The 22,559-nt window shown below is 44.6% G+C and overlaps 2 protein-coding genes and 1 long non-coding RNA gene across 4 annotated transcripts in view; 1 reads left to right on the top strand and 2 right to left on the bottom strand.

The window, feature by feature from the left end:
* Positions 1-87: 87 nt before the first annotated feature.
* Positions 88-11,489, bottom strand: ATMIN (ATM interactor). The gene is made up of 4 exons (XM_007994166.3): positions 11,124-11,489; positions 5,825-5,950; positions 4,830-5,029; positions 88-4,155 (listed from the first exon to the last, which is right to left on the bottom strand). The coding sequence occupies exons 1-4, from the start codon at positions 11,457-11,459 to the stop codon at positions 2,346-2,348; spliced, it is 2,472 nt and encodes an 823-aa protein (XP_007992357.3). The 5' UTR covers positions 11,460-11,489; the 3' UTR covers positions 88-2,345.
* Positions 11,490-11,596: 107 nt separating this feature from the next.
* LOC140711703 (uncharacterized) overlaps positions 11,597-22,559 on the top strand; it is a 12,913-nt gene continuing 1,950 nt past the window's right edge. Inside the window, exons 1-2 of the long non-coding RNA XR_012092988.1 lie at positions 11,597-11,927; positions 12,401-12,572. This is a non-coding gene — a long non-coding RNA (uncharacterized lncRNA). The remainder of the gene's footprint in view (positions 11,928-12,400; positions 12,573-22,559) is intronic.
* The window catches only part of CENPN (centromere protein N), a 24,126-nt gene continuing 21,415 nt past the window's right edge, over positions 19,849-22,559 (bottom strand). For both annotated transcript variants that reach the window (XM_007994169.3, XM_007994167.3), the window contains 2 exons: positions 20,874-21,000; positions 19,849-20,606 (listed from right to left, as the gene is read on the bottom strand). In XM_007994169.3, the coding sequence (XP_007992360.1) occupies positions 20,524-20,606; positions 20,874-21,000 (210 nt within the window). In that variant the 3' untranslated portion in view covers positions 19,849-20,523. The remainder of the gene's footprint in view (positions 20,607-20,873; positions 21,001-22,559) is intronic.

The raw sequence follows: 22,559 nt of genomic DNA, 5'->3' as shown, positions 1-22,559 counted from the left end.
ATGGCTTTCAGAAGACAATGATTGTGAAAACTTAAGGCAATAAAATAAGTCATATTTATGAGTAGGTTCAAGAATTCACAAAAAAGGTACAATTCTGGCTTCTCTTTAATCACTAAATTTCAGTTTTTACAAATAATTCAAGTTCAGGTTTTGAGGGGAAACAGTTCTTGTATTATTACATGCTCAATTTTTTCTGTAAATAACTCTATTGGCTAGATTTACAAACATTGTCACAGAAACAAAAAATTTTTTAAGCCATAGATCACTCCATTTATATTTACAAAACAGCCATAAACATGCATTTCTCCTTTATTAGGAGGACTTAAATAGAAGCTTGAATATTAAGGCAGTGATGATTCGAAAACATAATGAAATTCTAAGTTAAGGCTTTATGTTTGTTTTGAAACCCACACTCATAGGCAACTGTGACCAAAGCAAACTCTCACCTACTAGGTTGAGTTCATCTGCCCAGGGTATGTTATTTATCCATTACCAACACTTCTTTTGTATCAAATGTATGGGATAGGAATTAGTAGCAAAACCATCAATTTACTTTAATGAATCATTAGTCCCCTTACTAGGTTTTGAGGATTTAGCTTTCAGTAACACAAGCATGTACCACAGAAAGGAGCATTTGTGTGTGTGTATGTGTGTGTGTGTGAGTGAATGTGGTGAACTTACAGGCTGCACTGATTCCTATTTGACTGGAACTTAGCCAACAATTAAGAATCCAAGATCTCCTAAATACAGAAAATCCCCAAAGTATACATGATCATGCTCCCACCTCAAAACACAGAAAGCATTCTTGATTATTGAAGCAACAGGTCTTCACCTTCTTTGTTTTCTTTGAAGACTGTTTGGTATTATTCTCTTAAAAAAAAATGCAGAATGCCGTATTTTAGATGAAGCTATCCTGTAATTGCTAGCCTCAAGGCACAAGTAATATCCTTGCTAGATATCTTTTCTTATTCAAGAAAAAGATAAAGAATGGTGGATGGAAGGAAATTCACTTTAAAATAATTGTAGATTGCACTCCTGTCCTATCAAGCTTAGTAGAGGTGCAAAGTATTGAAACCTAATGGGGGATGCCCCTTTCCCACTTTTCTTCTTGCTTTTGAGTGACAAAACTCAGATCCAGCCTGTGGGTGCACTTTGGGAAACAGCTCCAGAGCCCCCAACTCTGGCCTACTGTGGAGAGCAGAAAGGATCTTCACAGGGCACACCCCAAGATAAGGTCATAGGCCTGTTTCCGTAACTCCCTGTTCTCATGGTTTGGATAACCTACCCTTATTTAGCAGGAACACTACACTAGGTGCTTGCTGCTGGGTTTTGTTTGTTAAATTTTGAGACAGGGTCTTGCCCTGTTACCCAGGTTGGAGTACAGTGCCATGATCATGGCTCATGGCAGCCCCAGCCTCCTCAAGTGATCCTCTCACCTCAGCCTCCCAAGTAGCTGGGATCACAGGCGCATGCCATTATGCCTGGCGAATTAAAAAAAAAAAAAATTTCCAGAGACACAGTCTCCCTATGTTGCCCAAGCTGGTGTTGAACTCCTGGGCTCAAATGATCCTTCTGCTTTGGCCTCCCAAAGTGCTGGGATTACAAGGGTAAGCCACCACGCCTGGTCCGCTGCTGTTTCCCTAGCTGATAATTTTACATCAATAAACCTCTTGTGTGTAAAGTGCTATACACTTGTATGCTGGTATCAATAGTTCATGTAGGGAAGAGGTGGCATTGATTACATGAAAACTGCTTCAAAGCTAAAGAGAGTTGTAGTTTTTCTTGGTGTCTTTAAATCAGAAAAGAGGCGTCAAAGCTGACGAAGGTGCAGGCAGCAGAAGTCTAAGAGTACAGAAGCACCACTGCTTAAATCCTACGGTGGCAGCATCCCATTTCTTTAGTGATTAGTAACAGGAATCAGGAATTTCTAACAAGCACGCCAAAGATATTTTAGGTGCAATTTAAGTATATTGCACTTTGACTAAAATGTTTTGAAGATTTGAGAAGTTTGTACCCTTGAACCTGGTAAGCTGGGCTTCAGCTAAATGGCTATAGGTTTTAAAGGTATGAAATACATTTTTTTTTTTAACATGAAAAGACTAGCTGTGAAAAGGCAAATGTAGGCAACACAAAAACAATTTAGATCAACATCTCAAACTTTATAATATACTCACATTTATACACAAATTTCTGTTTACAAGTTCAAAAGGCAAAGAATCGCAAAGAAGCTAAGCAACTGCATCATCAACTACATTCAATCGAATTAATACTGTTGTCCCCAGTCCATAGTTTTACTCCAGAGGAAATGGTAGATGCTGTTTCACACACGGACTCCACTGTTAGTTTTAGAAGTCGGAGACTGTGTGTGGTTCCGCAGAAGTCTGGGTTTCTACAGAGCTGAACTGAGACTCCATCGTGTTCCAGGCCAGATCGGCCAGAAGAAAGTCGTCCATTGCTGTTTGCGTTTCATTGCTGGTGAAGAACAAGCTCCCCAGGGTTTCAAACCCAGAACTCATGGTCTGTGTTTCTGTACTATTCAACTGAACTTTGCTTTCTAGAGCAGGTATATTTTTAGCAGTAGAGATTCCTTCAGTTTGGGTCTCTGTGTCAGATGAATCGGTACTCATGGAAAAGCTGGAGTGTTTCAGAATACTTCCTAGAGGCAGATGAGGGCTACTGTCTAAGAAAAAGTTTAAGTCTGTCTGTGTCTGTGTGTCAAACATCTCAAGGCCTAAGAAGTTAGAATTTCCCCTACACCCGTAGGACTGAGCAGAGGTATCTGCGAGTAAGAAGTCCGTTTGAGTCTCTATGTCCAGTGACTCCAAAACTGGCTCCGTGTTCATGGTGCTAAGTTCACTCTCTTCAGTTTGAGTCTGGATATTTGAGGCCGAAAAGAACTCTTCAATATCAAAATCGATTCCAGGGTTCTGGGCTGGGCCAGATGGGAGCTGGGTGTCAGGTCCAGGATTTGTGTCAGACAAAAGACTACGATGATCCAATGTCTGAGCAGGTAGATTACTTGACAAGATGTTTTCCAAATCACTTAATAAATCTATGGTTTGGGTCTGATTATCTGTCATGTTCTGTGAAGGAAGCATACTATTCTGTGCACTGAAGTTTATAATTGGTGCAGATTTCTCAATATCTTGATTTAAAGTCTTAGGCTCATTCTGAGGTAACAAACTATGAGTTACTGTCTCTGCTACTAAACTGTTACTTATAATGTTACCTGTAGCAACATTATATGATGAATGAACACTCTCAAAAATGTCTTGGCACATTCTAGCTTGGTCCATCTGTACATGGTCATCTGTTGGACTTTGTATCCCACTGGTTTGAGTTTCTCTGGAGACCCCACCTGACTGGAAACAGGTGTCCATAAATGCATCAGTCTGAGCAGCTATAGATGAAGTTACCTTAGAGCTGGGCAAAAATGTCTGAGTGTGAACACTAATGGGAAGAGACACTTGAGAATCAAACGACAAATCAGTTTGAGAACAAGATGACACAGAGGAATCAGCGGTGGCCCACTGTGCAGAAGGTATAAAGTTTTGTGAGGCGTAAGACAGATCTGTCTGCACGTTGATTGAAGAAATGCTGTTCTTTTGACATGTGTTCCCCAGTTCTTGTAAAGGATTAGATGGACTTTTACCCAAGTTCACTTGAACACCAGTACTTATTGGCTCAACAGCAACAGGATTAGCAATTTTGAAAAGAGGTAGGCTCTCTTTAAGAGAGCAAGCCTCTGAATCTAGGCCGAGGATCAGGGTTCCTACTGACAAGGGTAGTAAGTGCACAGCTCCTGTGGCAGAGCCCTGATCAACACCTAACACCGCAGGCTGGGCTGAGGAGTCGGCTGTAGGCACAAAGACAGGCATGAGAGAAAACTGCATCACGGGTAGTTTAACCAAAGCCACTTTGGGCTTTGGTAAAAGCAACTTCTGAGGATATCTCGGTGGTGTTGTAAGAGTCTGCTTGTCAGTGTTAGAGCCACAAGAGTCTTCAAAAGATGGTTCTAGTTTTATTTCTGAAGCTTCTAGTTCTTGAGTGTCTGGTCTAGGGATTGGTTGGTTGTTCAATGTTTCAATCGTCTTGTTGGATAACTTCTGGTTTTGCACACAGTTTTCCATTTTCCTTTTCTTACTAGGTGGGTCCCTGAAAACAATGACAGAGCAAAAAGAAAACCTTAAAATACAACTTTCTTTGACCATGACACTCTATCCTCACTGACAAATGTCATTTCCTCCCTCTACAGCAGAGGTCATATTCAACCCAGACAAGATAAATCCCTTCTTTCGCAACTCTGGGAGTTGGTCCTATTATGGCAGGTGAACTTTCAGAAACATGCAAACAGAAAAGGAGGAAGCATACCTTTTTTTTTTGTTGTTAAGATCTAAGTACTAGAACTCAACTCAGATCTTTAAGCCAAAAGAAGCTAAAAGATTTACATAATGCAAGTTTTCTCATTTCTACGGCAGGAAGCTATCACACTAAATGAAAATTTGACCTTTAAATGAAGTAGTTTCATGATAAAATTTATTCGTTGGCAGTTTGGTTCCCTCTAATAGAAAATTCTAGAAGCTGAGATTTTCAAATGGACTCTCAAAGAGGGTTAGCAGAAAAAATAGGGGAAACAACTGAGTCAAGATTTCAGGCCCAGACACAGGTCATTTGCAAGACCTGCTTCCATTTTCAAAAGCTTCCTTCTTCAACGTCACACATTTTCTAAGATTCCTTTTTTCTTCCCACACCACTGGCTCTCCAGGATGTTTCATCTGAAATGCTTCGCATAGCTACTAACTTTTGTGCCACCATTCCTTTCCCTTCACCTGTGTTCTGCAGGGATCTCGTGGCCCGTTCGGTAGATGTGAGACTGCAATGCCGTTCTACTGGCGTAGGGACAGCCGCATGTGCACCGAAAGGTCTTGCCACAGTCCTCTGTGTGTCTTTTCAGGTCCCATTCTGTACCATATGAATTGCTGCACTTACTACATTTGTGCTTCTTCTCAGCATGTATTTTCATAAAGTGCTAGGAAGAACACAGAAGGGATTAAGATGAAAAACAGCAATTGGTCAAAACATTTCAGAAACCATCATCCACCCAAATTAATAATGATTTTACACTGTTAATATAAATAACATATAAAATACAGCAGTCCAAGTCAAAAGAATGTAAAAGCAGGCACATTGCAGTTAAAATTATATATATGCCTCTTCCTGTTGCTTTGCTTTGTGAAAAGTGAGGAGATTGTTCTGGAAACAACTATGGTCCCCCAAATTTACACTCTGATCTGTAAGTGCTGTGGGCAGGAAAAACATGTCTTTCCAATGCTCTTCTCGGACACCCACCAGCAGACCCTCGGGGGAACATTTCAGATGCCAGTCTCTTCCGGTTCTGAATCACCTCTTGTCCCAGTCACTGGGGCCCTCCCTCCTCTTAAGATGGCGGCTTCCAAAACGATTCTTTTCCTGGATTCTGCAGGTTCTTATTCCCCTGGGAAGAACAGTTCCTTTGTGCCTTTGCTCTCAGCCCTCGGAGGTATGCAGACTCACAGAGGAAATCTGCAGGCAAACCTGTTCTCATTCTTTGCTGAACTGGTTTACTCTCTCTCTCTATTTTAACTCACTTCTGGACATATTCCCTCCAGACCAAGCCGCTTTTCCTTCCACTTGTGTGACAGCATACTCAGGTTTATACCAACTGGGAGACACACAGGCCTCCTCTCACAAGCAGCTGTCTACTCGATTCTGTAGTTATGTCTGCTAAGTAATCAGAATGCACAATAGGTTTATAGCATCTCATCCTCAGAGAAGTATACAGTACCTGTTTTACGAGAGAAAACTGAGAAAATGGTCTGTCAGGGCCTCTGGGGCAGCCTTCAATTGGACAACAGTAGAATTTCGGTACAGTTTTCAAATCTTTTCTTATTGTTGGATTGACTATGCCATCCTGCAAAACGAAAATTACTTTAAATAATTATTTCAAAAAACCAATACAACAGGCTGGAGTGGAAACAGAATGACTGAAAACGAGCACATTTTGTGAAATACTTTTAATTAACTTATAGTTTTTCCATCTAGTGTTAGCGGTAAGAGAAAAAGACTATGAGTAGATTAAATGAAATGTGGTAAGAATACTAAGCAAGACTCTAAAATCCTGCATTCATTTGACCGTTACTGAACTCCTCTTAGTCAATTTACATTCCAGGGAGATATCCCCCTTGTATGTTCCTAGGCTGTGAAATGCTCCATAAAACCACGGATTAGGATCACTACAAGATTCCTGCTCATTTTGAAGACATTGTCAGTGATGCTCGGTAATCCTTTCATTATCCCTTCCAACCTCCCTCATGCTCCCCCGTAGCGTGTGCTCTCATCGTTGAATGCCTTTTACTATCTCCTGTCCTCTTCTTTGTCAGTGCCCCTTCATTCAAGTCCTCCTATTTATGTGGATTTTGTCATTAGCCTCTTAATCTAATTTCTAGACCTTCAGTCTCTTTTTCACTCATACTTTATCAGATTCACCTTTCTCAAGTATAGCTTCGATCATGTCATTACCTCCCTCAAACGTTTTCAGCAGCACCCCTGTACTGTTCAAGTCCCAACTTCTTGAGCCTGGGATACTCGAAGTCCCTTACTCCATAGCTTCAAACTACTTTGTCTTCTCTCATTACTTCATGACACCTAAGAGAATGCATTCTAATGCCCCACACCTTTTCATGGGCAGGGATTTATCTGTATCTTCTGTTGCCTTTGGGAATGTTTTGAACAGAATAAATGTTCAATAAAAACTGGTAGCATTATACTGAATCTCTTCAGGTGGCCGTCTAAGCCAAAACTATCATGCGTGGGGAAGAGACCACTAAAGACAGTCAAAGTGGATGTTAATAACCTCACTGTCATGGCAACAAGCTGACACTGTCCATGCTCCTGCTTTCCGAGAGCCAACACCCCACCACTCACCAGCACAGCAGCCTCCTCCCACCCCCACCCGCTGCTTTTGGGGCCTTCTTCCCATTTCTGTCCTCAGAGAATAAGCTCAAGGGTAGGATGGCTGAGATGAGAAATGGCAACGGCACGATAAAATGGAAGTTCAGTGAGAAAGTGGTGTTTTTATTCTGAAGTTCTATATACTTTCAAGACTAAAATGCACTAGACTTTTTGTACTGTATCTTTTGTGCGCATAACTGAATAAAGAACCTATGAGAGGAAACAATCCAGTAACAAGACAGAAAGGAAATACACAAGAGGAAAAGGAACACACAGTTGAAGAGCAGAGGGTGAAAAGAAAGGATTGTAAGAACTATAGCAAAAACGAGGAAAAACTGTCTTTCTAGCTACTCTAGCACCACCTGACTGCCTTCCGAGAAAGCATCCAAGAAGGAAACGGTTTGCTTTGTCATCTTATTTTAAATTTAAAATTAGAAATCTTTGCACAATATACTCTATAGAGCAACTTGGAACCTTTCCTTTCCTTAAAAAATTTCTGGCAAATCATTAAAAGCAAACCTCTGGACTAAAAATAACACAAAATCCTCTAAGCCATGTTTTACAAATATAAATGTTGCTTGATAAGAGGTTAAGTGGCCGCCTGTCCCCTCCACTGCTTTCATACACAAGGAACAAAAGAATCTCTAGCAATAAAAAAATGTGCATTTACTTCTATTCTTCCTGCCTCTGAATCCTCATAGCTTTCATTTCTCCATGAATCCCACCGTACACAAGGCTGGGCTAGATTTCTGGATTTCCTTACAGACATGGAATATGGCCATATACCTTAGGCACCCACATCAAACCAGAAGGCAGCACATACTCTACAGCTTGCAATCCAATTCCTCATTCTCACCCATCCTCGTTCTGAAGGGCTTGCTCATCATTTATGTTAAGAAGGGAAGATTTGGTTGCGGGTGGGGTGTTTTGGGAAGAAAGATTAGAATAAAATAAGAACCATACAGCAACTAGTGGGGAGAGGAAGAAAATATAATCTAGAAAATATATAAACAATGAAAGAAATTATGCAAGCAGCTGTAACCAAGACTGAAAATTTCCACTGCCTATAAGAAAACCTGCCAATGAGATACTCAGGGCAGAATGTAGGTGGAGTCTCTGGTCAACACAGCTCTTAAAACCTAAGATAGTTTCCGAGCCAGCCTTCCTCCCGGTTCTTTGTCCTTACCTCTCCCTCCTTCCAGTACTTTGAAAACAGGTATCAACAATAATATTTGAGGCGTGGCGCAGCGGCTCACTCCTGTAATCCCAGTACTTTGGGAGGCTGAAGCAGGCGGGTCACTTGAGGTCAGAAGTTCAAGACCAGCCTGAGCAACATGGCGAAACCCTGTCTCTACTAATAAAACAAAAATTAGTCGGGCATGGTGGAGCATGCCTCCACCATGAGTAGCATCCCAACTACTCAGGAGACTGAGGCAAGAGAATTGCTTGAACCCGAGAGGCATAAGTTGCAGTGAGCCAAGATCATACCACTGCACTCCAGTCTGGGTGATAGAGTGAGGCTGTCTCAAACAAAAAAAGAACAATGTCTGAGGCAGGGTATGGTGGCAGAGCCTATAGTCTCAGCTACTGGGGAGGCTAAAGCAGGAAGATCACTTGAGCTCAAGAGTCTGACAGCAACCTGGGTAACAAAGCAAGACCCTCAAGAGCCTTCTATGTAGTAACCAGACTGAGGGTATGGATCACCATACTGGGCACCATCATATAGATGGCTATTGTGTCACACAGACCACCTTCATTAAAGGAAGACACCAAGACAGCAGCTGCTCAGGGGCCACTGGGCACTGTGGTTAGACAGCCAGGACAAGACAGGAAAGTCAGTTTGTTTGTCAAGAAAAAAAGTGATGGATCTGGTGAGGTATAATTCCTGCTAAAAAAAAAAAGTTTTCCCTGGCTGGGTGCAGTAGCTCACACCTGTAATCCCAGCCCTTGGGAGGCTGACGTGGGTGGATCATTTGCGGTCAGGAGTTCAAGACCAGCCTGGCCAACATAGTGAAACCCCATCTCTACTGAAAATACAAAAATTAGCTGGGCATCGTGGTATGCACCTGTAATCTCAGCTACTAGGCCGGCTGAGACAGGAGACTCGCTTGAACCTGGGAGGCGGAGGTTGCAGTGATCCAAGATCACGCCACTGCACTCCAGCCTGGGTGACAGAGTGAGACTGTCTCAAACAAAACAAAACAAAAAACCCAACATAATTAGAAACAAACCTACGGTATACTAACCAGTCCTGAAAAGTAAATGGTATCTTTATGTTCAACAGATGTTTACCAGGGTTTTTAAACAGCTAGAGCTCCTAACAGCAAGTCCACAGAAAGGAACAACAGAAACTATTAAGAAATAGTTCATTCTAAGTTGTGATTAAATAAAGGATTTAGGTTGGGCACAGTGGCTCACACCCGGAATCCCAGCACTTTGAGAGGCCGAAATGGGTAGATCACCCGAGGGTCAGGAGTTCGATACCAGGCTGGCCATCGTGGTAAAACCCGTCTCTACTAAAAATACAAAACAAAATTAGCAGGGTGTGGTGGCAGGTGCCTGTAATCCCAGCTACTAGGGAGGCTGAGGCAGGAGAACTGCTTGTACCCAGGAGGTGGAGGTTACAGTGAGCTGAGATGGCGCCACTGCACTCCAGCTTGGGTGATGGAGACGCTGTCTCAAAAAGAAACAAAAAAAACACAAAAACAATAGGGAAAAAAAGGATTCAGTTAAAATTTAGTATGAAAACAAAACAATAGGTTGAAAGCCATTCCCAGAGTTACACTTGTGTGCTGAAAGAAACCTAGAGCTTTTCAGTCCAACAATTCTGCCCTACCTGCAGGGTCTTCCTCAGCATACCTCAAGTACATTTCCTGACCGGCTGGCTCCCTGATCTTCATTTGAGAACGTCGTTGTACCTCAGTTTAGATGGTGGTAAGAGCAGATCACCCTTCATTGGCGACACATCTGTCCTACTAGAGACTACAACCTCAGAGTTTTCTGCTGTGAAATTCTTATCAGAAGCCTGACTATGGGCAGACAGAACATGCGATACTCTGGGTACTCTAAATTTACTCCTGATCATCAAAAGCTACATATTCGCAGAACTGCTTTCAATGACTTGCGCTTTTGAATTACGTCACTGCTGGCCTGGAGTGGTGGAAGGAAACTTGCCATTGTAATGACTGAGAGATTATGACTTAATAGGTCTGGGGTGGGGTTGGACATCTGGATTTTTAATAAGCTTGTCACAGATGTGTCCCGGGGTTGAAAATGACTGCCCTGTTTTGCATAACATGGAGGGTTGTTCAGACTATTGTCATGGTGTATTTACTGTGTACCCCTCTTAGAGAAGAGCCACAGGGGCAATTTCCCTTAGGTCTCAATCCTGAGCTGATCTTACCAACACCGTGAAACTGACTGATGGTGTTTAGAGGCAAACCTACCGCCCCTTTAAAACATTTTTTTATTCTTAATAAACACAGTAATTAACACAGTAATCATTCCTACTGATGGGGCGCAGTGTGCAGCATGGATGCACATATACATTGCATAGTGATCAAGTCTGAGTATTTAACGTGTCCTTGACCTCAAACGTACTGTCTCTTGGTGGTAAGAACATTTAAAACCCTCTCTTCTAGTTATTTTGGCACATACAGTCCACTAGGCAGGACCTAAGGACGGAATTGTGGGTGTGGTGGCAAGCACAGGGCTTCAGAACCAGAGGCCCCGGTTTAAAGCCCCGCATCACCTAGGTTGTTGCATAATCTGTTTCTCATTAATATAATGGAGACGACGCGTCCGTCGCCAAACTGCCGTGAGAAGTCACGGGCAAAAACGTGTAAAATGCCTGGGCCGGCGCCCGGCACAACACTCGGGGCCACGGAACCAGGGAACCGGCGCGTGTGGCAGACCCGGGGGTCCCGGCTCCTCCTCCCCGCCAGAGGCCGCACCTGCGGGGCCAGTTGGGAGGGTTCGACAGCCGCCTCCGGTCGGGGCGGCCAGAGGCCGGCGGGGCAGCAGCGGCGGCGCGCAGGGCGCTCGTCCCCCCGAGGCCGGGTTCGCGCTCCGGCGCCGGGCGCTTTGTTGGAGCCAGGCCCAGCCGCCCGGGCCGCCGGCCGCGTCGGGCTCACCTGCAGGCGGTGGCTCTTGACCAGGTGCATGTTGAGCGCGGGGCTGTTGGGTAGGATCTTGCCGCAGCCGCGCACGGTGCACAGGATGTTGGTCCGCACGGCCCGGGACAGCTCACTCACCGACGGCTGGATCAGCTCCCCAGCCGGCGGCGCGGGGGCCGCGGGCTGCTGCGTCGCCCCCGCGGGCCGCGGCCGGCTGCCCCTCAGTCGGGGTCCCGGAGGCACCCACGGGCCCGAGGCGGCGGCGGCGGCGGCTCCTCTCGTGGCCACCGGGACGGCCCGGGCACCCGCCGCCAGAGCCGCTGACCCCGCCGCCGCCGCCTCCGAGGCCGCCATGGTTCCCGCACGGCCGCGGGGCCCAGCTCGCAGGCCCCGCCCCCGCCGCAGCCACTTCCGGCAGGGGGCGGGGCCGCCAGGCTCATTAGCATCCGGCGGGCCCAGGAGGCCGCGGCGCCCCCTGCCGGCTGCGGAGGGCGCGCCTTGGATGGAGAGGACTTTAGGTGAGGCCGCCAGGGGGCGAAATTTCACCCGCCAGCAGGTAAAAGGTATTGCCCCGCCCCTCTAATCGATCCATTCTTCCTAGGAACGTGACTTCAGGCAGTAGTCAGATAAAAGAAAAATCAATACGTTGAGCAATGCGTTTACTTCCCAAAGATTAGAAACAACCCAAATGTCTAGTGGCAGGTGAGGCAGAAGTACAGTAATTTCCGCCGTTTTTATCTAGGCCTTGCCGGGTACCAGGGAGGTCTGGTGGATACACTTCTCATGCTGTGTCTCATTTTGTCTTCAAAACGACTGTAGCGGGTATGTACTGTAACTTGCCCCACCGTGTGCAGAGAATGACATTTAGGCTTCTATAAATTAAGTAACTTGACCTAGACCACACTATACAGATGAAAGGATTGTTTTAATTGATGGGGTTAATCATTTTAGAGAAGCAGGATTTGCTTCCTTCTATTTTAGTTGCTGAAATTAGGATTGCTGTTTGGGAGACACTGTAGTTCAGTATATGATTCCAAAACTTAAATACTTAGACTGGGTAGGTCACGTAAATGGACATAGGAGGCTGGGGTAGACAAAAGGGAGGGGTGAGGACTGCAGTGAAATTGGAAACACATCCTTTATTAAAAGGGGGCAGCTGCTACTCATCTTTGGCATGGCTAGAGTTTTATGTGAAAACTTCCAGCTTTTACATACTAGCAGCTATATTCGTTTTCTCTTGCTATTAACAAATTACCATATGCTTATTGCCTTAACACAAATTTATTATCTTCCAGCTCTGGAGGTCAGAAGAAATGAGTCTGCTGGCCTAAGATCAAGGTGTCAACAGGGCTGTATTTCTTCTAGAGGCTCCAGGGGAGAATCTGTTCACTTGCCTTTCCCAGCTTCTAGAGGTTGCCTACATTCCTTGGCTTATGGCCTCTTCCTCCATCTCCAGAATCAGTAACTGTGAGTTGAGTCTTTGTCACATCACATCACTCTGATTTCTTCAGTAGTGATCCCTCTACTCTTCTATTCTTGAGGCCCCTTGTGATGACATTGGGCCCATTCAAATAATCCAGGATAATTTCTCCAACTGCCAAGTGCCTTTGCCTTGCAAGATAACTGTGATAATGTGAAGTATATATTTGGTCTTTGTCCTGGCATGCAACTCCTAAAATCCTTGGAATCAGCAAACTGATAAGTGTCTTTTTTATGCTAATTAGTTGACTGATGACTTGCAGTCCCTAGGTAGCTTTAGGATGGGACTGGTCACTGGAAAGACCAAGGTAGGATTAGAGACTTGAGACTTTCAGCCCTCCCCCTCATCCTTTGGGGAGGAGACAGGGGCTGAAGCTTAAGCTGATCAATCATTTCTAGGTAATGAAGGCTCCATAAAATCCCAAAAGAACTGGGTTTAGAGAGCTTCCAGATAGCTGAACGCATGGAGTTTCCTGGAGGGAGGCACACTCAAAGAGGGCATGCATGGAAGCTCCATGTCCCTTCCCACAAGCCTTGCCCTATGCATCTTTTCATCTGAATCCTTTGTAACATCCCTTTGCGAAGTCAGACTATGTGTTTTCCTGAGTTCTGTGAGCTGCTCTAGCAAATTAATTGAACATGAAGAAAGGGTTGTGGGAAATGCAATTTATAGCTGGTTAGTCAGAAGTGCAGGTGAAACAACCTGGGGCTGGCAACTGGCCTCAGAAGTGGGTGGTAGTTTTGTGGGACTGAGCCCTTAACCTATGGGGCCTGATGATATCTCCAGGTAGTTAGTGTTGGAATTGAAGTGGAGTATACCCATCTGGTATCTGCTGTAGAACTGATTCCTTATGTCAACCAAGAAGAGGTGAAAGGGCCAGGCACGGTGGCTCACACCTGTAATCCTAGCACTTTGGGAGGCCGAGGCAGGCGGATCACAAGGTCAAGAGATCGAGACCATCCTGGCCAACGTGGTGAAACCCTGTCTGTACTAAAAATACAAAAATTAGCCAAGTGTGGTGCGCATACCTGCAATCCCAGCTACTCAGGAGGCTGAGGTAGGAGAATTGCTTGAACCCGAGAGATGGAGGTTGTAGTGAGCCAAGATCGTGCCACGGTACTCCAGCCTGGTGACAGAGCAAGACTCCGTCTCAAAAAAAAAAAAAAAAAAAAGGAGGTGAAAGACCACACTGCAAAGCAGTAAGACAAGGTATTTAAAAAAAAAAAAAAGAGACAGGGTCTCGCCATGTTGGCCAGCTCGGGGTCAAGTGATCCACCTGCCTCGGCCTCTGAAAGTGCTGGGATTACAGGCACAAGCTACCACATTTGGCCAAACAAGACATTTGTATTGGGGTCTTAGAAATTACAATTTGGGGCCAGGCACGGTGGCTCACGCCTGTAATCCCAGCACTTTGGGAGGCCGAGGCGGGCGGATCACGAGGTCAGGAGATCAAGACCATCCGGGCTAGCATGGTGAAACCCCGTCTCTACTAAAAATACAAAAAATTAGCCAGGCCTGGTGGCGGGCGCCTGTAGACCCAACTACTCAGGAGGCTGAGGCAGGAGAATGGCGTGAACCCAGGAAGTGGAGCTCGCAGTGAGCCAAGATCACACCACTGCACTCCAGCCTGGGTGACAGAGCGAGGCTCCATCTCAAAAAAAAAAAAAAAAAAAAAAAAAGAAATTACAATTTGGGAGACACAGATTCACCTAGAAGCCAAATGGGGTTCTGAAAAGAAGGAGAGAAGTAGAGGTTTTTAAAAGAAAGCAGAGGGTTAATAAACAAGTTGTTTTGAAAGAATTATCATTGGTGGAGGTGGCTGGCTTAGTACACGAGTCCATAGTTGATTGGTTGCCGCTGTTCAGGAGTTGTAGCAATGGTGAAATTCAGTTTTCCAGGAAGTAGTGGTTACTGCAGTTTTGGCCCAGTTCAAAGCTTCAAGGCAAGTTCATATTTTTCGTTTTTGTGTTTTGCAAGTTGCAGGTTGTGCAGGCAGTCCTTCTTAGAATGGCCTTCGCAAGTCCATTTTAGAGCTCTGGACCAAAGTTACGCCATTTTGTGTATCACTTTTCACATTTCCCTCTTTTGATCAAGATCCGAGGCAGCATAGCTTGTTGGTTGGTTGGCCGTAGACTAGTTATGTTTCCCTTAGAGCTAGAAACACCTGTGTCTAGAGTGTCATGTCCCACAAAGAGCGGTTGTCAAGTCGGTGCACATCCAAGCTTCCAAGATTGGTCAAATTTGAGTAACAAGGGGTCTATTTTAACAAGGAGGCCTGCATTAGTCTATAGCAGTTAGCTGTATATCAGGAGAGGCATACATTTGATTAACCATGTCTAAATGTTGTGACATCATGATTTTAACATCTTGTATACAATGGGACATACAGCTGCTCAGGTCCTGGGTCCCTTGACTGTGGCTTGCAGAATAGCAGAGCAGCTTTTGGATCCTGCTAAAAAGTGCTAAAAAATATACTGAAAATCAACTGATGAAAGATGGATTAATAGGAGAAAAGGCATACAAGTTTTATTAATGTGCTTGGTGGGGGGAAGGGGAGAAATCACAGAGTGATTATCCCCCAACCCCCAATGGGGTATGGATGTTTATATACCCTTTTTCATAGGGGAATAAGGAGATGGGGAACGTGTATAATTCTTTTGAGGAGCAGTAAATTATTATCAGGGAGAATAAAAGGACTAGGGAGACAGAAATTAACTTGTAAATGATTCTTTTTGGAATCTGAATGAGCCTGAGGGGCAGGCCTTATGAAAAGGTCTACCCATGTGTGGCTGTATTTCTCAGTCTTCATTTCTTTGATAGATAACGAGGTTTGAAGGACAGAATAGAAGGCAACTGTGTTTCTTTTAGTAAGAAGCTTTCTTAGTCAGACAAGGAAATTCCAGAAGGAGTTCCTCTCTGCCCTTGGTTGAGACAAGAATAAGACAAGGTTAGAGGGACCTTGACTCTCAGGCTTGTTTCTCAGGCCTTTCCATATTCAAAAGCACCCAGCATGCCCAAGTACCATCATTTTCTGTGCTTCAGTATTCTCTAGTCTGAAATTTCCCTAGAAGTTTCACAAACAAAATAGTGAGTTGGCCATGAAGAGAAAAATCAAGTTAAATAGAAAAGAATTTTGGCTGGGCATGGAGGCTCACACCTGTAATCCCAGCACTTTGGGAGGCCGAGGCAGGAGGATCCCTTGAGGTCAGGAGTTCGAGACCAGCCTGACCAACATGATGAAACCCCATCTCTACTAAAAATACAAAAATTAGCTGGGCATGGTGGCACGTGCCTGTAATGCCAGCTACTCAGGAGGCTGAGGCAGGCTGAGCAGTGAGCCAAGATCGTGCCATTGTACTCCAGCCTGGGCAAGAGAGCAAGACTCCATCTTAAAAACATAATTAGCCAAGTGTAGTGGCATGCACCAGCAGTCCTGGCTACTTGGGAGGCTGAGGCAGGAGAATCGCTTGAACCTGGGAGGCAGAGGTTGCAGTGAGCCAAGATCGTGCCACTGCACTCCAGCCTGGGTGACAGAGCAAGACTGCATCTCAAAAAAAAAAAAAAAAAAAAAAAAAAGAATTTTGATTTTGGTAAGCCTGTCAAATAGCAAAGGTTTAAAATTAAATATTTAATCAAAATGCTGAGCACAGTGGCTTGTACTTGTGGTCCCAGCTACTTGGGAGGCTGAGGTTAGAGGATTGCTTGAGCCCAGGAGTTTGCATCCAGCCTGGGCAACATGGTAAGACCCTGTTTCTTAAAAAACAAAACAAAACAAAAAAATAGGGTGCAGAGGTGGCACTGGGATAGGAGTAGGACTACAAAGGAAAGGTGACACAGGACAAGCACAATCAGATAGACATCTGCTTGGTGCCAGGTTTGATTTGTTCTGAGTTTTTCATTAGAGTTTTTGAGTTGGCATTGTTCTTAGGGATGCTAATTTAGATTCCTGGAGTCTTTTTGATACCTCAAGATACCAAATTACAGTAGACATCCCCGTCGAGCTGTTTAATCTTTCCTTTTATCCCTTTTATTGTTTTTTTGAGACAGGGTCTTACTCTGTTGCTCAGGCTGGAGTACAGTGGTGCGATCATGGCTCACTGCAGCCTTGACCTCCTGGGCTCAAGTGATCCTCCCACCTTAGCCTCCCCAGTAGACGGGACTATAGGCACTTGCCACTACACCTGGCTAATTTTTGTATTTTTTATTAGAGATGGGGGGCTGGGCACGGCGGTTCACGCCTGTAACCCAGCACTTTGGGAGGCCAAGTCGGGTAAATCACCTGAGGTCAGGAGTTCAAGACCAGCCTGGCCAACATGGGGAAACCCCACCTCTACTAAAAATACAAAAAATTAGCCAGGCATGATGGTGCATACCTGTAATCCCAGCTACTTGGGAGGATGAGGCAGGAGAATCGCTTGAACCTGGCAGGTGGAGGTTGCAATGAGCCGAGATCGCGTTATTGCACTCCGGCCTGGGTAACAAGAGTGAAAGTCTATCTCAAAAACAAACAAACGAATAAATAAATAAAAATAGAGATGGGGATTTCACCATGTTGCCCAGGCTGGTTTCGAACTCCTGGGCTCAAGGGATATTCCCGCCTCAGCCTCCCAAAGTGCTGGGATTATAGGCGCCAGTCATCGCACCCAGCCTAGCCCTTTTAATTGCACATGAAGAAAAACATGTTTTGTGAGATAAAAGCATCTCTGGGTTGGCTACCGTAATTCCAGATTACTTTTACTGATATTGGTTCACTAAGAAAGAAATTTGTAAGACGAAAGACTGTCACTTTTGTACATAAAACCAGCAGGGGTTCTGGAAGGGGGACTCGGCACCTATACACTTAGAAGTAAAAGTCCCCGTAGGTTCTCACTAAAAAGGGAAAATTCCTTTTCGGACAGCTGGCAACAAGGACATTGAAAAAAGAACCTCAACCAAGGTAGGGGGTTAGGGAATGAGACAACTCATCAACAGGTCCGTGGCCATGGGAGGCGTGTAGAACACAAGGGGTTCCTCCTGCAGGAACCGTGTTTGAATCTGTGGCCGCCCCAGAACAAAGAAGAGAGTCGCTTCTTTGTCCCACTCAATTCTGACACCATTTAATGTCATCCAAGGGGCAAAAGACCACAATGCAAAGCTGCAAGACAAGGTGTTTTTATTGAGGTCTTAGAAATTGCAATTTGGGAGACAGATTCAGCTAGAAGCCACTTGTGTTCTGAAGAGAGAGGGTAGAGGAGGGGGTTTTTAAAAAAAGCTCAGGGTGATTAGAGAAGTTGACAAGTTCTTTTGAAAGAGGTGATTGGCTTAGTATAAAAATCCATAGTTTATTCGTTGGTGCTGTTGAGTTGTAGTGCTGGTGAAATTCAACTTTCCAGGATGCAGTGGTCATTGCAATTTGGACCAGTTCAAAGGTTCAAGGTAAGTTCCTGTATTGTTTTTTTTGAGCTTTTATTTTTTTCTTTTTTTTTTGAGACGGAGTCTCGCTCTATCACCCAGGCTGGAGTGCAGTGGCTGGATCTCGGCTCACTGCAAGCTCTGCCTCCCGGGTTTACGCCACTCTCCTGCCTCAGCCTCCCGAGTAGCTGGGACTACAGGCGCCCGCCACCTCACCTGGCTAGTTTTTTTGTATTTTTTAGTAGAGACGGGGTTTCACCATGTTAGCCAGGATGGTCTCGATCTCCTGACCTCGTGATCCACCCGTCTCGGCCTCCCAAAGTGCTGGGATTACAGGCTTGAGCCACCACGCCCAGCTTATTTTTTTCAAGTTGCAGGTCATGTAGGGAGTCCTTCTTAGAATGGCTTCCTCCCTACATTTTAGAGCTCTGAACCAGAGTGATGTCATTTATTTTATTTTATTTAATTAATTATTTTTTTTTGAGATGGAGTCTCACTGTCGCCTAGGCTGGAGTGCAGTGGTGCAATCTTGGCTCACTGCAACCTCTGCCTCCCGGGTTCAAGCAATTGGCCTGCCTCAGCCTCCTGAGTAGCTGGAATTCAGGCGCACACCAACACGCCCGGCTAATTTTTGTACTTTTAGTAGAGTCGGGGTTCACCTTCACCATGTTGGTCAGGCTGGTCTTGAACTCCTGACCTTGGGTGATCTGCCCACCTCGGCTTCCCAAAGTGCTAGGATTATAGGCATGAGCAACTACACCTGACCCAGAGTGATGTCATTTTGTATATCATGTTTCACACTAGCTTAATGTGTGGGGGAACTGCCCCCCCACTGCCATATCTGGTATCAGAAGTGTGAGAGTACACTAGGAGAAACCTTGGGAAGTGCTGGGATTACAAATGTGAGCCACCATGCCCAGTCTAATGTGTTTTTGTAACTCCAAATCCTCTCTGAGACAAGATAAAGAATAGATTTTAAAATGTTTACGGGCATGGTGGCTCATGCCTGTGACATGGTTTGGCTGTGTCTCCACGCAAGTCTCACTTTGAATTGTAATAACTGCCATGTGTTAAGGGCAGGGCCAGGTGGGGATACTGGAGTCATGGAGCGATTTCCCCCGTACTATTCTCATGGTAGTGAATAAGTTTCATGAGCTCTGATGGTTTTATAAATGGGAGTTTCCCTGCACAAGCTCTCTTGCCTGCCGTCATGTAAGACATGGCTTTGCTTCTCATTTGCCTTCTACCATGATTGTGAGGACTCCCCGGCCTTGTGGGAATGTGAATCAGTTAAGTCTCTTTCCTTTGTCAATTACCCAGTCTTAGGTATCTTTATTAGCAGCATGAGAACAGACTAATACACTCCTATAATCCCAGCATTTTGGGAGGCGAAAATGGGCAGACTGCTTGGGCCCAGGAGTTCAAGACCAGCCTGGGCAACATGGAGAAACCATCTCTACTAAAAATACAAAAATTATCTGGGCATGGTGGTACATGCCTGTGGTCTCAGCTACTCGGAGGCTGAGGCAGGAGAATCGCTTGAACCCAGGAGGCAGAGGTTGCAGAAAGCCAAGATTGTGCCATTGCACTCCAGCCTGGGCAATAGAAGGGGACTCTGTCTCAAAAAACAAAAAACAACAACAAAAAAATTAGCTGGGCATGATGGAGCATGTCTGTAATCCCAGCTATTCGGGAGGCTGAGGTGGGAGGATCACTTGAGCCTGGAAGGTCAAGGCTGCAGTGAGCTGTGATCATGCCAATGCACTCCAGCTTGGGTGACAGAGTGAGACCCTGTCTAAATAAATAAATAGGAAAAAATTTTTAAAAAGATAGGGTATTTAGTGACGATCACTGAAGGACTTTCATCAAAAGTAACTGATGTGCCAGTTTTTTGACACCTTTATTCATAAGTCAGTATAATATTTGTCAGTTTGAATGTTACATACATGGTAAAATAGATTATGAAAAGTATCATATTTATAATAAGAACATTATTTTATATAACAGACTCACCAAATATGCAACCTCTTGCAACAGTAACACAATGGACTCAACTCTATCCTTTGAATGGACCAATTTCATGATTCTCCTAAAAACTTTTGAGTTCAGTATAGTTTCTTGTTGCTTCTTTCTGTGATCCGGTGCTTAAGAATCAATCCCTGCAAACCAGCCAGTGGAACCAGACCTCTCCAGAATTAAGAAGAGACAGCCATAGAAGAAAGGACACAAACCCAAAAGTCTCAAGCGCTGTGCCATATGCTTGATTTCAGAGCATTCAGACACTCAAGGTCAAGTGTGGGGCCATATATATATATGTCCTGTCATCTCAAATGCTACAGCGGCTACAGTTAGCAGGATATCGGAGAGAGGAGGCATATCGTGGAGGAATGAATCACTCCCAACAATTATGTGAGCATTTCTAAAAATTCAATACCAAGGATTCTTGAAAATACAAGTTTACAGATAGAAGCTATACAGCTAGCCATGAACTGAAGTGCATGTGCAGTATCAAGGAGGAGGAGCTGTGCTTATGAAACCACGCACATCTTATTTATCTCTAATTTTAAAATAATTCTTTCTCTTATTGGGTATGCAAGTGAGCAGTGGAGAAAGTGGTGCATCTGCAATACCTGAAATTAACAACAAAAAAGGAAAAAATAAAATTAAAAGTCATCATAGGAGGATAGATTTGAGTCAGTTTGAAAATGGCTGAGATTAGAGGGTGGATCATAGATGCCCCTCCTCCCCATTAAGTACAGAAGCAGAATATAAGAGAGAGCATGAGGGGCTAGCAGACTGGGATGATGGGAGAGCTCTGAAGTAATTAGCAGATTATAAGGACGGAATGGAGGCATGTTGTTAATTTTTCTAGCTTATAGAGTAAGCTGACCACTCACCAGCTGGTGCTAAGGATTTCAATGCTTCCAGAAGATGTGGGCTAGAGAACTTTATTAGGCATCGGAGGGGTTCTTCCCTCTCAGCCAAGATGCTCCCATTTAAATCACTTTTGAATTTTGTTTCAAGCTGTCAACGAATATATTTATAAATGACTATTAAATGTATTGTACAAATACGAATGCTAAAATATAATGAAATGAGAATGATAACATTCCATTAATTCTTGTCATGAAGAAATAAAGGATTTAACAGGGGTAGGAACCATTTAATCTGCTAACTGCAAACACAGAGGGCAGGTCAGGCATGGTGGCTCATGCTTGTAATCTCAGCACTTTGGGAGGCCGAGGCGGGTGGATCACCTGAGGTCAGGAGTTTGATACCAACCTGGCCAACATGGTGAAACCCCGTCTCTACTAAAAATACAAAAATTAGCCAGGCCTGGTGGTGGGCGACTGTAATTCCAGCTACTCGGAGGCTGAGGCATGAGAATTGCTTGAACCTAGGAGTCGGAGGCTGCAGTGAGCCATAGATGGTGCCACTGCACTCCAGCCTGGGTGACAGAGTGAAACTCCATCTCAGAAAAAACAAAACAAAACAAAACATAGAGGGCAACTGGTATATCAAACAACATTCAAGGCAAAATGCCAGCATGCACAGTGCCTGCCACATGGGAGATGTTGACTGTCAGTTCCACCCTCAGGTGCCGTTTACAGTTTGCATTCTTAATGGAAAATTAATGCTCTCTTTTGCAATCTGTAACTTCAATGTAAAAATACCACATTTTTTTTGAGACACACTGAGATTTCTTTCTTTCTTTCTTTTTTGAGAGTCTCATTTTGTTGCCCAAGTTGGAGCGGTATGAACATGTCTTACTGCAGCCTCGACCTACCTGGATCAAGCCATTCTCCCGCCTCAGCATAAGTAGCTGGGAGTATATCCACATGCCACCACGCCTTGTATTTTTGAATTTTTGTAGAGACAGGGTTTCGCTATGTTGCCCAGGCTGGTTTTGATCTCCTGGGTTCAAGGGATCCGCCTGCCTCCGCCTCCCAAAGTACTGGGATTATAGGTGTGAGCCACTGTGCCCAGCTGAGATTTCTTTTTAACTTCTAATTATGGGATATTTTAAACACATACAAAAGTAAGGAGCATGGTATGAGCCCCATGTGCACATCACCCAGGTAAAATAATTATCAACTTGTGGCTGAGCGTGGTGGCTCAATCCTGTAATCCCAGCACCCTGGGAGGCCGAGGCAGGCAGATCACCTGAGGCTAGGAGTTCGAGACCAGCCTGGCCAACATGGTGAAACCCCGTCTCTACTAAAAATACACACAAAAAATTAGCCAGGTGTGGTGGCAGGCACCTGTAATCCCAGCTACTCGGGAGGCTGAGGCAGGAGAATTGCTTGAACCTGGGAGGAAGAGGTTGCAGTGAGCCAAGATCGTGCCACCGCACTCCAGCCTGGGTGACAGAGCGAGACTCCGTCTCCAAAAAAAAAAAAAAGAAGTGAACCCCAATACCATTACCATACCATCTGATATCATCAAATATCCATGAAATTCTAAATTTCAGTTTTTTTTTAAAGTGATCATTACATTTCAGAGGCAATATAGTAAACTATGTGGTGGATGAGTAATGTCTGCGAATAACTCAAATGGTTCAAGTAAATGCACCAAACTGTTAA

Source organism: Chlorocebus sabaeus, chromosome 5 (genome assembly GCF_047675955.1).
Source record: "Chlorocebus sabaeus isolate Y175 chromosome 5, mChlSab1.0.hap1, whole genome shotgun sequence".
Lineage (NCBI taxonomy): Eukaryota > Metazoa > Chordata > Mammalia > Primates > Cercopithecidae > Chlorocebus > Chlorocebus sabaeus.
Note: the sequence above shows the minus strand (reverse complement) of the source record. Positions and strands in the feature narration are given on the sequence as shown.